This window comes from Tinamus guttatus, unplaced genomic scaffold (assembly GCF_059628265.1).
Source record: "Tinamus guttatus ecotype Peru unplaced genomic scaffold, ASM5962826v1 Tinamus_guttatus_pri_ptg000540l, whole genome shotgun sequence".
In the NCBI taxonomy this organism is placed as follows: Eukaryota; Metazoa; Chordata; class Aves; order Tinamiformes; family Tinamidae; genus Tinamus; species Tinamus guttatus.
In genome coordinates this window covers 226,361-239,743 of record NW_028289074.1, presented here as the reverse complement: position 1 = coordinate 239,743, position 13,383 = coordinate 226,361, and the positions used below count along the sequence as shown (strand labels likewise).

General features: G+C 56.5%; 1 protein-coding gene across 1 annotated transcript; it reads right to left on the bottom strand.

Moving 5' to 3' along the window:
* Positions 1-233: 233 nt before the first annotated feature.
* On the bottom strand, positions 234-11,025 carry LOC148592682 (antigen WC1.1-like). Its single transcript, XM_088534110.1, has 15 exons — positions 10,959-11,025; positions 10,337-10,651; positions 8,977-9,285; positions 8,427-8,732; positions 7,162-7,479; positions 6,766-7,080; positions 4,751-5,065; positions 3,999-4,061; positions 3,601-3,915; positions 3,237-3,272; positions 2,812-2,949; positions 1,985-2,080; positions 1,467-1,544; positions 875-1,027; positions 234-623 (listed from the first exon to the last, which is right to left on the bottom strand). Exons 1-15 carry the CDS (start codon positions 11,023-11,025, stop codon positions 367-369), a joined length of 3,081 nt encoding a protein of 1,026 aa, XP_088390236.1. The 3' UTR covers positions 234-366.
* Between the last annotated feature and the right edge of the window lie 2,358 nt (positions 11,026-13,383).

Genomic DNA, 13,383 nt, shown 5'->3' with positions numbered 1-13,383 from the left:
CCTTCCAACCTTAATAATTCTATGATTCTATGTCCCTGCCAGCAGAAATATCCTCCAGCTGGACTCATCACGATTCCCACACCCCAGAGATCACGGGCTCTTGCAGGAGCACAGCCTGTCTCAGAGCCTGCTCTTCCCAAGATGTTCCCCTTACCCACTGCTGGTTTGTGCTGCTTCACCTTCCCTGATCAGCTTTGGGGAGACATCCAACACCTGGGGAGGGAAACACAATCTCTGGGTCAAACTCCCACATGGTTTTAATAAGAACAAATAGCAATGCATGGGATAAAAGTAGAGAAAAGATGAGAGAGGCAATGTCCAGCTCTTTCTGCTACTAGTGGCAGAAGGGAGAGCAGTCTCTGTCACTCATGACTCTCCAAGCTGCACAGACCTCTCTTCTGTCCCAGCTGCACCCAACCTCATGGCAGTGATGGGCTCTCTCAGACCTGGGTTCAGGGACAGTCTGGCACCAGGGTCCAGTCTCACAGCCTTGGTGTCCTCATGAGAATGTGCCAGGGATGCTCCTTCAGCATCATCATACGCTGTGTCTGCGAAGGGAAAGGATGGGGCTGCTCTGATTGCCCTGGGGGCTCCATCACATCCCCAGCAGCGCACGTTCCCCACTGGAAGCAGCAAGGCCAGTGCATTGCAGTCTGCCCCACACACATGCCCCTCCTGGGCTGTGAATCCCCTTCCTCCCTGTCTCTCACTGCCTGAGACCTTCAGTCCCCTAATCCCACCCCCATCTCCTCACCAGGAAAACTCCTGAGGTAGGTACCCTCCCCATGCCGGGAGGCCGGGCTCTCAGGCTGCTGCCACTCTCCTGGCACTGGGGACAGCACCCCAGGAGCCAGCAGCTGCATTTCCCCCTCACCTCTCCGTGTCTCCTCAAACCATTCACCATCCTCTGCTTCCCTGGGTGCTTCCCAGTCTTGCTGGACAGGAACAAGATCCTCCCCAGGGTCAGATACTTCTCTGGCATCGTCATAGCCATCCGCTGGGTCACCTGTGGGCAGGACAGGGACCTCTGAAAAGGAGAGAGGAGCTGGTGATGACAGGAGCCCTCCCACAGAGCAGAGGAAGGAAGGACATGAAGGAACAAAGGGCAGAGACACTGGTGTTGGCAGAGTCACAGAAGATCCAGCATCCTGGATCCAGGGTTATGGGAGTGTGTGTGAGGCAGCAGGGTGCCCTCTCCCCCTGCCACAGGGATAACAGAGCTGAGTCTGTACTGGGGCTGGGGATTCCCTGGGACAAACTCAGAGCCTGAGAGAGGAAGGGACAAGTCGAGCCCAATAAGGCCCCATTCAGGCACCCAGCTCAGTGGGGCATGTCCAATTCTTGCCCACACTGCAGGACTCCAGAGTCATTCCTGAAGGCAATTGCTCCCCATCCCAATGGTGACACTCAGTGACACAGCTATGGGTAGAAGAGACCAACCCTTCCCCTGCCTCCCTGCCCGTTACCTGGTGTTGACCCAGGACGTTCCTCACTGTCCCTGGGCTCAGGCTGCAGCTTGGTCAGGGAGCCCTCTGAAGAGGAACCTGGCAAGAGGAGCAGCGAGTGTTATCGGGATGAGCCCTGCTGCCCCTGCCAATTGTCAGCCCTGCTGGGGATAGGGACCCACCTAGCAGGGACTGCGTGGGGAGGACGGCCCAGGGCTTGTCCTGCTCCCATGGGACAAATCCCATCTCCAAGGGCCTTTCAGAGCAGCCCTGGCCACCCCCTTCCCTTACCCGACAGGTACAACCGATGGGGGCAGCAGGACAGGCAGGGAGAAGCTGTGCCCCCGGGCTGGGATGGGCAGAGCAGGTCGGGAGGAAGCTCCTCGCCTGAGCCCAGCACTGGGCTGCTCTCCTGAAGGAACCCATGACCCCAGCACTGAGAACACAACTGGCCCGAGGGCTACAATGGTCCCATCGTGGGTTAGGGCCAGTGGAAAGGGCCCTGCCATGTGCTCTGTCCCAGAACCGACCACACAGACCTGGAGGACCGAACCTCGCCTGCTTCTCCCACACTTGGCTGTAGTCGATCTCCTGGTACACGGCCTCAGAGAGGGGCTCCAGAGACCTCCTGGAAGCTGAGGATATGGGCAGGATCAGCACAGGCACATGGAGAGAGGAGAAGGACCCTGATGTGGGCACTCAGCCCTTCCACCTTAGCCAAATGAGTGCTGACCCCACAGCCCAGACCCACTGCCCTGCCCAGGCATTACGGTCAGATCCCCAGTGACAGCAACGCCCCTGTGGAGATGGTCTGGGGCAGTGTAACCTCATGCTCTCTTTTCAGACACAGACCCCAATGGCCCTTTTGGCCCCAAGTCAGTCCCTGCTCTGACCAGGGAGCAGCTCCCATAGCTCCTCTCCCCAGGCAGCTTCTCACTCTCTGCCAGGCTGGTCCATAAAATGATCCTGCCCTGACATGGGTGAACAGGGCAGGACAGAGAGAGCAGCCCAGGGACCGACTCCCACTCTGAGAGACCCCCTGCCCTGAGCTCCTCTTGGCACCGCTCCTGCCCCACAGCCTCCCCCTAGCACTGTCCAGAGTGCAGCCAGCAGCATCCCTGGATGTCTCCTGCTGCTCCCATCTCCCCCAGCCCCTCGCTGCCTTTTCTCTCCTCCCCCATCACCATCTCCTCCTGCATCAGCACTCCCACAGCTCCTGCTTGCGGGTGTCCCACAAACAGTGAAGGAATAGGGAATAAGGCAGGAGGTAGCACCCGCACCCTCTGTGCCCTCACACACACCCCACAGCCCCCACAGGGCTGTCAAGAGGCATCGACCACCCTGGTACAGATGGGGAAGGACCCACCTCTGCGCTGAGCCCTGGCTCTTTGCACTTGCCCTGCCAGGAGGGCCAGGAGCAGGCAGAGCAGGGCCCCCAGGATGATGCAGATGACAACAGGCACGGAGACTCCCCCGCTCTCCCTCACACGCCTCTGGGTGGGATCTGCATGGGCAGTGACATGGACGAGGCAGGCCCTCACCTGGGGCACATTGGGGCCCAGGGACACCCCAGTCCCGACCCATTGCACATGGCAGAGCTGGGGGACCCTGTGCTGGTTTGTGGGGCAGCTCTCACACTGCTGGGTGACTCACATCCCTCCACAAATCCACCCGCTCCCACCCCTGGGCCTCCTCTCTGAGGCCCTGCACCCCAGCACAGGGCCCCTTCCCTGGGGCTGCAGGTCACAGCCTGGCCCCAAGGAGACCCAACCCAGGGAGGAGGACAGGTACCTGCTTGTGGGGCTGCTGTTGTCATCCTGGGTGCAGCTGCAGAGCAGGGAGAGAGATGTGGCTGTGCCTGTGCATGTCCCCTCCAAGTGCCATCAGAACAGTCCTTCCCTGGGTGCCCGTGACAGGCCCTGGGCTCTCTGCTCTGGGCCATGGGGAGGACAGCACGGACAGCCCAGGGCAGGCATTCAGGGGGCTGCAGAACCCCACAGGCAAAGGCATGAGGACACCCTGCCCCGTAACATCTGCTCCCAACCTGGCACCCAACCTCTGCAGGGACATCCCTGCTCTGAGGAGTCTGGGGCCCTGTGGGGGCCCAGCTGGGATAACATGTCCGCAAACAAGGGGACCAAGCACTGCCACTCACCGGAGCAATTCACAGCAGCATCTTCCTTGTGCTGGCAGGCACCGCTGTTCCCACACTGCACCCTGCAGTCCCAGAGAGACCGCTCCGTCCCTCTGCACTTCACTTGCTGCAGCCAGATGGGACCCGTCCCCTCCCCAAACGCAGCCTCCCCCAGGGCAGACACGGCAGGGCCGCAGCCCAGCTGCCTGCAGGCCACCTCAGCATCCTTTATGTCCCAGGAGTCGTCACACACCGTCCCCCAGGCGCCGCGGTGCCAAACCTCCACTCTGCCCGAGCAGCCGTCCTCTCCTCCCACGACACGGATCTTCTCCATCTCTGGAAAACACAGAACCCTCCGTGTCATTGGGGTGGTTGGGAGGGCCTGGCCAGGTGAGAAGGGCACAGGGAGCAGCAGTTACCTGTGCAGCTCGTAGAGTTGGGGCACTCGGCTGCTAGGGCTGGAGGGGTTTCTGGTCGTCTCCCTGTAGAAGGAAATGCTACAGTGGAAGAAGGGGCTGCTTTATGGGGGTCATGTGGACAGGATCAGGACTGACCTGTGCTTGAACCTCCCAGCACCTCCCCCTGCTCGTGGACAAAGGTGAACCCCCCTGATAATGCAGTGTGTAACAGTGCTGGACTCCAGGGTTACCTTGGCTGCTCACCCCAAGAGGTTTCCTGGTTAGCAGAGGAGCAGGAGCATGTCCCCAAGGGAGGCTGTTTCCGAGCTCTGATGCCAGCACTGCCCTGCGCACGGCCTGGTTCCTACATAACCTTGAGCCACCAACACCGCGTTCTCTCCTCCTTCTCATTCCCTCAGCAAACCATGGCCATGAGTGGGATGCGCTGCATGGACTTCCCAAGCTAAAAGACGATTGTCCCGGCCCCGTCTATTCACAACAGAGAGCAACAGGCACCTCCAAGAGGTGTCCAAGGTGCGGTAGAGGAGATCACCAAGGTGAGGTGGAGGCTGCATGTGCCTCTTCCCCTCGTTGGCCGTGGGGGTAGCTCAGGGCAGCTACTGCTCATGGATATGTTGTATTTGTGTCACTGACAGCAGAATGATCTGATATGGAAAGTAAAAGCCACTCCAGACCCGTTCTCAACATTGTGCCTTGCTGAACAGGGAGCAAGACCTGCTGTGAGCTTTGCGCCCACGTGGCTCCAGCATTACCATTGCAGGTGATGTGGGTCTCTTCTCGTTGATCATCACAGGACTGTGGGTTCCAGGGATCAGAGGGGCACTGCCAGAAGGAGCTGTTCCTCTTCCCACACTCAACATGATCCAGCCATGTATGGCCAGATACCTTCCTATATGGCAGGTCTGTTTCAAGGAATCCTCCATCTCCACAGCCCAGCTGTTTGCACACCAGAGGCACGGTGCTCGAAGTCATTGAGTTGGAGCAAACACTCCCCCATGACCCGTTGTAGAAAACCTGCAGGCGCCCAGAGCAGCCATCACTGTTCTCCAGCCTCAAGGCCACAAACTCTGGAAGGAAAAACACAAAGCTGGGGGGAACAATCTGGTCCTGGAGTGAGCAGAGATAAACATAACAAGAATTCCTTAGGGCATTCTATGGCCTCCATGAATAGGGAGGATTATTCTAAGAATCATAGAATGCTTAAGGTTGGAAGGGACTTTTAGAGGTCATCTAGTCCAATCCCCCTGCACACACAGGGTCACCTCGAGCAGGTGACACAGGACTGCGTCCACATGGGTTTTGAAGATCTCCAGAGGAGGAGACTCCACAACGTCTCTTGGCAACCTGTTCCAGTGCTCTGACACGCTCACTGTCAAGAAATTTTTCCTTAAGTTCCTGTGGAAGTTTTGATGCTTTAGTTTTTGGCCGTTTCCTCTAGTTCTGTCGGTGGCCACCAGTGAAAAGAGGCCAGTACCATCCTCCTCACTGCCTCCCTTGAGGTACTTCTAGACACTGCTCAGGTCCCCTCTCAGCCTTCTCTTCTCCAGGCTGAACAGGCCCAGCTCCCTCAGCCTCTCCTCATAGGGCAGATGTTCCAGGCCCCTGATCATCCTCATAGCCCTGTGCTGGAGTCTCTCCAGCAGCTCCACATCCCTCTTGTCCTGTGGAGCCCAGAACTGGACACAATACTCCAGATGCGGCCTCACCAGGGCTGAGTAGAGGGGCAGGATCACCTCCCTCGACCTGCTGGAGACGCTCTTCTTAAGGCACCCCAGGATCCCATTGGCCTTCTTGGCCACGAGGGCACACTGCTGCCTCATGGTCAACATGTCGTCCACCATGACACCCAAGTCCCTCTCTGCAGAGCTGCTCTCCAGAAGGTCTGAGGTTATTCCTCCCCAGGTGCAGGACCTTGCACTTGGCCTTGTTGAATTGCATGAGGTTTCCCACCGCCCAATTGTCCAGTCTGTCCAGGTCCCTCTGGATGGCAGCGCAGCCCTTTGGGGTATCAGCTACTCCTCCCAGTTTGGTATCATCAGCAAACTTGCTGAGGGAGCACTCTGTGCCTTCATCCAGGTCATTGATGAATAAATTGAACAGGACTGGGCCAAGGACTGACCCCTGGGGGACCCCGCTAGCTACAGGCCTCCAACTAGACTCTGCATCGCTGATCACCACTCTCTGAGCTCTGCCTTCCAGCCAGTTCCTAATCCACCTCACTGTCCGCTCATCGATCCCACACTTCTGGGGCTTGTCTAGGAGAGTGTTGTGAGGGATGGTGTCAAAAACCTTGGTGAAGTCAAGATAGATGGCATCCACTGCTCTCCCCTCATCTATCCAGCTAGTCATTCCATCATAGAAGGCTATCAGGTTAGTCAAGCATGATTTCTCCTTGTTAAATCCATCCTGACTACTCTTGAGCACCTTCTTGCTCTCCACGTGGCCCCCGTGCCTCCACCAAGAAGCAGGGAGTCTTCTAGACATCCCAGGGCTCAGATAGTCAGAGGGCCCTGCCAGCAAGTCACTGTTTTACCAAGGGAGCAGAGAGAAGCATCGAATGTGCAGCACTATCCTCCCCCCTGACCTGTGGGGACACCTGTGCTCTCCCTATAGCCCTGAGCAGGTCCTGTGGGGACTGTGCATGGGTGTCTCCAGGACCGGGCAGGAAGGGGGCTCAGGGCAGTCGGGGCAGTTCCACCATGTCCAGCTTCTCCCTCGTCCCCTCCTCATGAAGCACCAGGCTCCCACCACGGCTGCCCACACAGACCTGAGCAGACGACTCCTGCATCCTCTTTGTGCCTGCAGTTGTGCTGCCCCCAGGACCTGGCCGGGCATTCCCAGAGAGCAGCTTCATCCCCGGAGCAGTTCACGTCATCCAGCCAGATCTGCCCAGAGCCTTCCCCGTAATGAGCAGAGCCGGTGAAATTCACAGCCACCCCGCAGCCCAGCTGGCGGCAAACAACGGTGGCGTCCAGCAGGTCCCAGGAGTCGTCACAGACGGTCCCCCAGGTGCCGTTGTAGTAGATCTCCACTCTCCCAGCGCAGCGCCCTGCCCTGTGCACCAGCCGGACCCGCCGGCTCCCTGCACCCAGGAGAAACCCGGCTGTGAGGGGCTCGCAGCCCTGGGGAGCACAGCACACTGGGGACCGTCAGAACAACTCACCCGAGCAAACCACCCCCACGTCCTCAGCAATTCCTGCAGGTGCTGCCGCAGGCAGGGAGGTGTTGCAGAGGGTCAGGTGAGTCTCCTTCCCTGCACACTGGACCCTTCTCAGCCCCACGGGGCCCGTCCCTCGCTCAGGCTTTGGCGGGTTGTAGGCTTGCTCTGCCTCTCCGCACTGGAGCTGCTGGCACACCACGCTGGCATCGTTCAGGTCCCACTGGTCATCCAGGACTCGGACCCATGTCCCATTCAGGGGCATCTCCACTCGCCCGTCACAGCGGTTCCCTCCACCAACCAGATGCAGGGATCCAGAGAGTCCTGCTTGGAGAGAGGGGAAATGTCCTGCATGCTGCCTTGTTTCCCATTCTCATGCCCTTGGACATCCTGGAGCTCACCTATCCGTATCCGGCTCACAGTGAGGAGCTCAAGGATGGGAGTGCTCCAAGGGATTTTGTTTTCCAGGCCCTAAACCTTGCTGAGTTCTAATATTATCTCAGTGACACAAACAGGGAAGCATTGGAGGTCAAGCCAAATCCCTGAGCCACCAGATATGTCCTTATGGATGAATCTGGAGCAGCTTCAGCAGCAGGAAGTGGTGGCCTGTAAGAGGCCTGGATGACAGGGTGAGCAGTAGCCTTGCTCCATCCTCAAGCTGGGACTGGCTCCTGCTGGGACAGCTCTGCCCTTTTACATCCCTGTGGATCTGGGATGTGGAGCTTGTGTCCTTAGCAGAGGGATGAGGGCCTTCTTTACAAAACAAGGACAAGTTTGAGGTTCATATTGACAAGGAGAAAGGGCAAATCCCAGCCCCAAGGTGCTGCTCAGCCTCAGGAATTGCTCCTGCTGGGCGCACTCATGGTCCAGTCCCCGCAGGCTATTGGATCAGGTTATGGTCTGGGATGGGGGTATGGGCTGCAGGAGGGAGCAGAGGATCTTTCGCAGCTTCAGGGAGAGGAACCGTGTCCCACAGTTCCCTCCTTGGCCTGTGCCCCAGGAGAGAACAGAGGAGCCCAGGCCTGGTGGTGGCCCCAAGGCCTGAACCAGATGTCCTGGAGCAGCAGAGATTCTGGCTCCCTGCTCAGCTCCCATCTCCCCCAAGAAAACATGCTCTGCAGGAGCAAGCAAAGCTCTCTGAATCCCACTATGGGAACCCATAGTTTCTCCAGCAGGAAATTCAGTTTGTCACTACCAGGGGCTCCCCTGCTTTGTGTTTCCAAGTCACACAAAAGGGGCAAAATGAGTTAATCCATTTTCCCAGAACTCACCTGAGCAAAAAACACCAGCAATATTGTCAGGTGAGCATGGGGACACCCCAAGAGCAGTCACAGGGCACTGTCCCAAATGGGATTCGGTCCCATTACAGTGGAAAGTGTCTCTCCAGACAGGGCCTGTTCCTCTCCCAAAGTGCTCTCCTGCAGGAATGGACTCAGCAAATCCACAGTTGAGTTGATGACAGAGAACATGAGCGTCGGAGATGTCCCAGCCAGAGCCACAGAGGGTTCCCCAGGTTCCCTCCACCTCAATCTCCACTCGCCCGGAACATGCTGTGCTGCCATTCGCCAGCCTGAATCCTGGATATATTACAAAAGGAAGTGAGGGTCTTTAGAGAGGATCACTTTGTGCTCTAGCTCATCATCCCAAGATAGAAATGCCACAGAGATACAATTTCCTTTGCTTCCAGCACTGCAGGACTGCAGACAACCACTCCATCTCTCCTGCACTCACACCATGCTCAGCATGGTCAATTTCCTGCTCCCCTATCTCTTAGCATATAGCTTGTGAGTGGCATTTCACACCTCCTCCCCGAATGCTCACGTGTGCAGGTGACACCAGCGTCGTTGGCATGGCTGCAGGTCTGGTTGCTGAGGGACCTCCTGGGGCAGGAGGAGAGGAAGGGCTCATTCCCCACACACTGCAGCTCTCCATCCCAAATGGGACCGACCCCCTCTCCAAAGTGAGCTCCCCCACGGACAGACAGGGCAGCACCACACTGCAAGTCCCTGCAGATCACGCCAGCAGCTTTCACATCAAAGTGTGAGTCACAGACTGTTTTCCACTGGTCTGCATCTCTGATCTCCACACGTCCTGAACAGGGACTGTTTCCTCCAACCAGCTGAACAAATCCTGGGGGAAAAAATAAATAAATAAAAACCCCACAATGACAGGGAGTTGCCACAAGCTTCTGGCAGTTACATACCATGGCAGCCACATCCAAAGGATCCCATTAACGTCAAACAGCAGCTCTCAATAGGTTCTGATGACACAAACCCTTCAAGACCCCTGCACCTCCTCTCACACCCACACAGTGCTCTGGAGCTTGTCTCAATCACATACCCATAGCCACAGGCACTGCTCAGGGAAATGCTGCTGCCCCACAGGCTGCCCCACTACCCGGCACGGATCCCCAGCACTGCAGCCCTAACGGTTGCTGCAGCCTGTTCAGTCATGCAGAGCTCAGAGACAGCCTGGGGAATTGCCTTGGAACAGCCCAAAATGCTCCCTGTTCCCAGGGTGTCCTGCGCTGTCGGAGGGATCAGTGACAGGGACCCAACAGGACCAGCCTGGGCCTGTGGTGACGTGGGAGGGAGCAGAGAGCGGCCCCACAGGCACCAACCCAGAGCTCGTGGTGGGCTGGTCCTTGCGGGGTGGCCCTGGACAAGGGGTGCCCTGCTCATCCCCCTGCTTCTCTGCCCCAGGCCCTGCTCTTGTCCCCTCTGAAAAGCCCCTTTGGGTCACCCAAGGCACTCCTGTCTGTGAGGAAAATGACTGCAGGAGCCTCAGGCATCTTGTACCATTTCCCCAGCCACGGGCTGCCGAGCAAGTCATCCTGAGGTCTGGGGCACAGGGACACCCAGCACTGCCAGAATATCCTGGCAGAACCTGAGGAGATTGATGGACACCTAGAACCTGTAGGACAGGGTGAGGGATTCATTTCTCAGCCTGAGGCACCATCTGAGGGTGGGCTGAGCCCCCAGGATCCTGATGGGGTCTGTGCACCCCGTGGTGGGCTCACCTGGGACTTTCCCCAGGGACAGCAGCAGCTGCAGTAGTACAGTGAAAGAGGCAATGTCAAGGTCTGAGCTGGTACCCACGCACTGCTCCTTCAAGGCACAGCCTGGTTAGTCCCCTGATCCCGGTCCCCACTCCAGAGGTGAGGAACTGGATGACTCCTTACCTGAACAAACAACTCCGGCGTCCCAAGCATGAATGCAGTCGTGGTTACCCCAACCATCATTTGTGCACTCAGACAAGGCAGTCTCGGTGCCTTCACAGCTTACAGAGTCCAACCAAATCTGGCCAGATCCTGGCCCAAAATATCCGTATTTAGGGGCATGGAGAGCAAATCCACAGCCAAGCTGCTTACAAACTACAGCAGCATCTTCCATGTCCCAGAAAACACCACACACGGTCCCCCATTGGCCCTGGTGTTTCACCTCCACTCTCCCAGCACAGCGGCTGTCTCCATCCTCCAGTCTCACCTCCGCAGCACCTTCAAACACAGACATGAGGCTGGTTAGGAGGGCACTAACCCCAGCACAATGACTGTGTAGGGTCCTAGGGCTGAGTCCCAGCCCCTGGGGTGTGAGACATCTCCCCTCTGCGCTCTTGGGATGCCCAGGGACCCATTTCCTTTACCCCAATCCACCATGGGTACCACTCAAATGCACCCACCACCTGCAGGGCTTTATGGGTCCCCAGGGAGCATTGAGATGATCCCCATCTTCTGTCCCAACCCTCATTCCCTCCTCAATTACAGGGAGGAGCTCACTCTTACCCCACATTTACCCAGCACTTACCCCAGCACAGCTGCACCCAGACGAGCAGCCACAGCACCCAAGAGATGTGGAGTCCTTTTGCCTCCATCCGCAGCCTCCTGCCCTGATGGCACTGCCCTGATGCACCCTCTCCCTGCCACAGATCCTGGGGACTTGGGCAGGACAACAAACATGGGAGGCCAATATATATCTGCAGGTGCCGGCCCAGCTCCTGGATGAGCCAATCAAAGCAGCAGGCACCATTTTAGACATTATCGGGGGTTATCTCCCTTCAGTCACAGCCCAGCCCTCCAATGAACTTCTCGAGCGCTGTTCATGACCATATATGCAGCACGGCTCCACTGCGGATGTCCTGGTCACTGCTCTGGAGCATTATCATGGGGTCCATCCCAGTGGAACAGGGCAGACCATGGAGGGAAATGGGTCTGTCACACTTTGTATTCCACTTGGGTGACTGGGAACTTTGGGGATCTCCCATGCTGTGTTTGCCCGAGTGCCCAAGGTGCAAGTGTCCAGCTTTCCCCACGCCATGAGAACTGTGGAGCTGGGATTGTCCCTGGGATGGGCTGTGTCAGGAAGGGAAAGAAAGAGGAACAGCCCCTGATCCTGCTACAGCCCCTCTGTGCTGGGAGCAGCAGCAGTGAAAGGTCTCTTAGCCACAGCCAGAGACACATCCCATGAGTGCGGTCTCGTCCACCCCTTCTTGGACAGCCTGGTGCTGGTGCCTTGGCCAGGAGCAGGGAGCTGGGACATTTCACCCCTCTGACAGCAGACAGGGCAGCCCAGGCGCTCAGAGCCCCCCAGCTCTCAGGGTGTTCACCCAGGAGCCCGTTATTCCCTTGCCGGGGCTGATCGGCAGATCAAAGCCTCACCTGCAGGTGCACAAACCACAGCCCACGTGGCCTCGGCAGCCTGCGCCGCGCTCTCCCTGCAGCAGCGACCGAACCAGGAAGACGGTGGTTTCTCTCTGGCCTTGGTTCCCCGAGCAGTGTCACTGCGTGCAGCCACTGTGGCAGCTCCAGGACCTGCTCCCAGGGATGGGGCTGCAGGGGCTGTTCCTGGTGCCTTTGTGCTCATGGGTACTGGTGCAGGTCCTAGAAGGGCAGTGCAGTTTCTCATCAGTGATGCTGCATCTCTCCCCACCTGTTGCTGTAGCACAACTTCATACAGTTCCATGCCTCTAGGCTTTAATGCTCTAACATTATGGTTAGGGATTTTACTTTTTTTTTTTTTTTTTTTTTTTGTAACAAAATGAGTGCTTTTTATTGAGATATGTTTGGACATTTTATGAGCTGCTTCAAATATTATTGTGTATTTTTTTCCACATTATTTTGTTATGTTACCCTTCCAGGGGATGCTGTCCTTATCCTCTCCACTGCACTCTGCATTTAACTCCTTCACCTTCCCTTCCCTTGGATATGGATTGTGAGGTCATTGCTGCCTGAGTGCCTGATTGGCCAGCAACAGGGGCATGGGTGGGACATGTGCTTTTCACGTCACTCCTCATAGGATAGCTGATAGGCCAGAAGCTGGCACATTTGATGAAATCTTGATCTTGAATCTGTTTTGTTATCAAAAAGAGGTCTCTGTGGACATTTTTCTCACGCCTTTCCTTGGGAGTGAGATTACCTCTGTCTCGTCCAGCAGCCATTGCTCCCAATCTCCTGTCAGAACATCCTTGGAAACCCCTGACACGCTACAGACCCAAAGGTGGTATTAAAACAGGTGTACATATGAAGAACAGAAACCTAGTACAGGCCACACGGGCAACTCAAGCAAGCTCCCTGCTGCCGGACAGGTGTCATTCCTACAGCACACAAACCCTGGAAATCAGAGATTCCTAACACTGCAGGCCTATATGCAGACCTGCTGGGACAGGGGTGGCCTCTCCAAGTTAATTCTTCACCAGGTACAAGCTGCTGGTCTATCAGGGACTCAAAACGAGATGTCATCACAGTCACCTTCATAGACATATCATTGCTCCTGGCCCGTAAGCCTCTGAGAAATAAATTAACCTCACTGTAACTTCCTCAGCCCTAAGACAAATGCTGACATATCATCTGCTTAGGCAGATATGATCTCAAAAGCACAGACCTGGTTGTGTACCTGCTATGGCCCTACTAACCGATAAAGTAGAAATGATCTCACAGTCACTTTCCAGTCACAACTCTCCTGGTGACCAAATGATGCTCTGAACAGGTGCTTGTAAGTTGTGGATCACATTTCCCCCCACCATATGGCAATACAGTCGCCCCTGGGCATCTCAGACAGCAATAGACTCTGTATGTTGGCAAATTAATAAAGGCTTGAATGCAAACTTATATTCATAAGCTGAAACCTATTTGAAAACTAACACTGGGCAAGAGATGGAGAAAAAAATCCTCGTTTCCACAAATTCAATATTGGACTAGGTGATCACAAGGCAGGCAAGAAATGATCAGATACA

What these genes read in the sequence shown, in the direction of transcription:
- LOC148592682 (XM_088534110.1), bottom strand. Translation starts at nt 11,025, where the DNA reads ATGGAGGCAAAAGGACTCCACATCTCTTGGGTGCTGTGGCTGCTCGTC. An exon ending in TGCTGGTGTTTTTTGCTCAG is followed by an intron (nt 7,480 to 8,426) that starts GTGAGTTCTGGG and finishes CTCTCCAAGCAG; the next exon opens with GACTCTCTGGATCCCTGCAT. An exon ending in AGCCAGGGCTCAGCGCAGAG is followed by an intron (nt 2,081 to 2,811) that starts GTGGGTCCTTCC and finishes CCATATCCTCAG; the next exon opens with CTTCCAGGAGGTCTCTGGAG.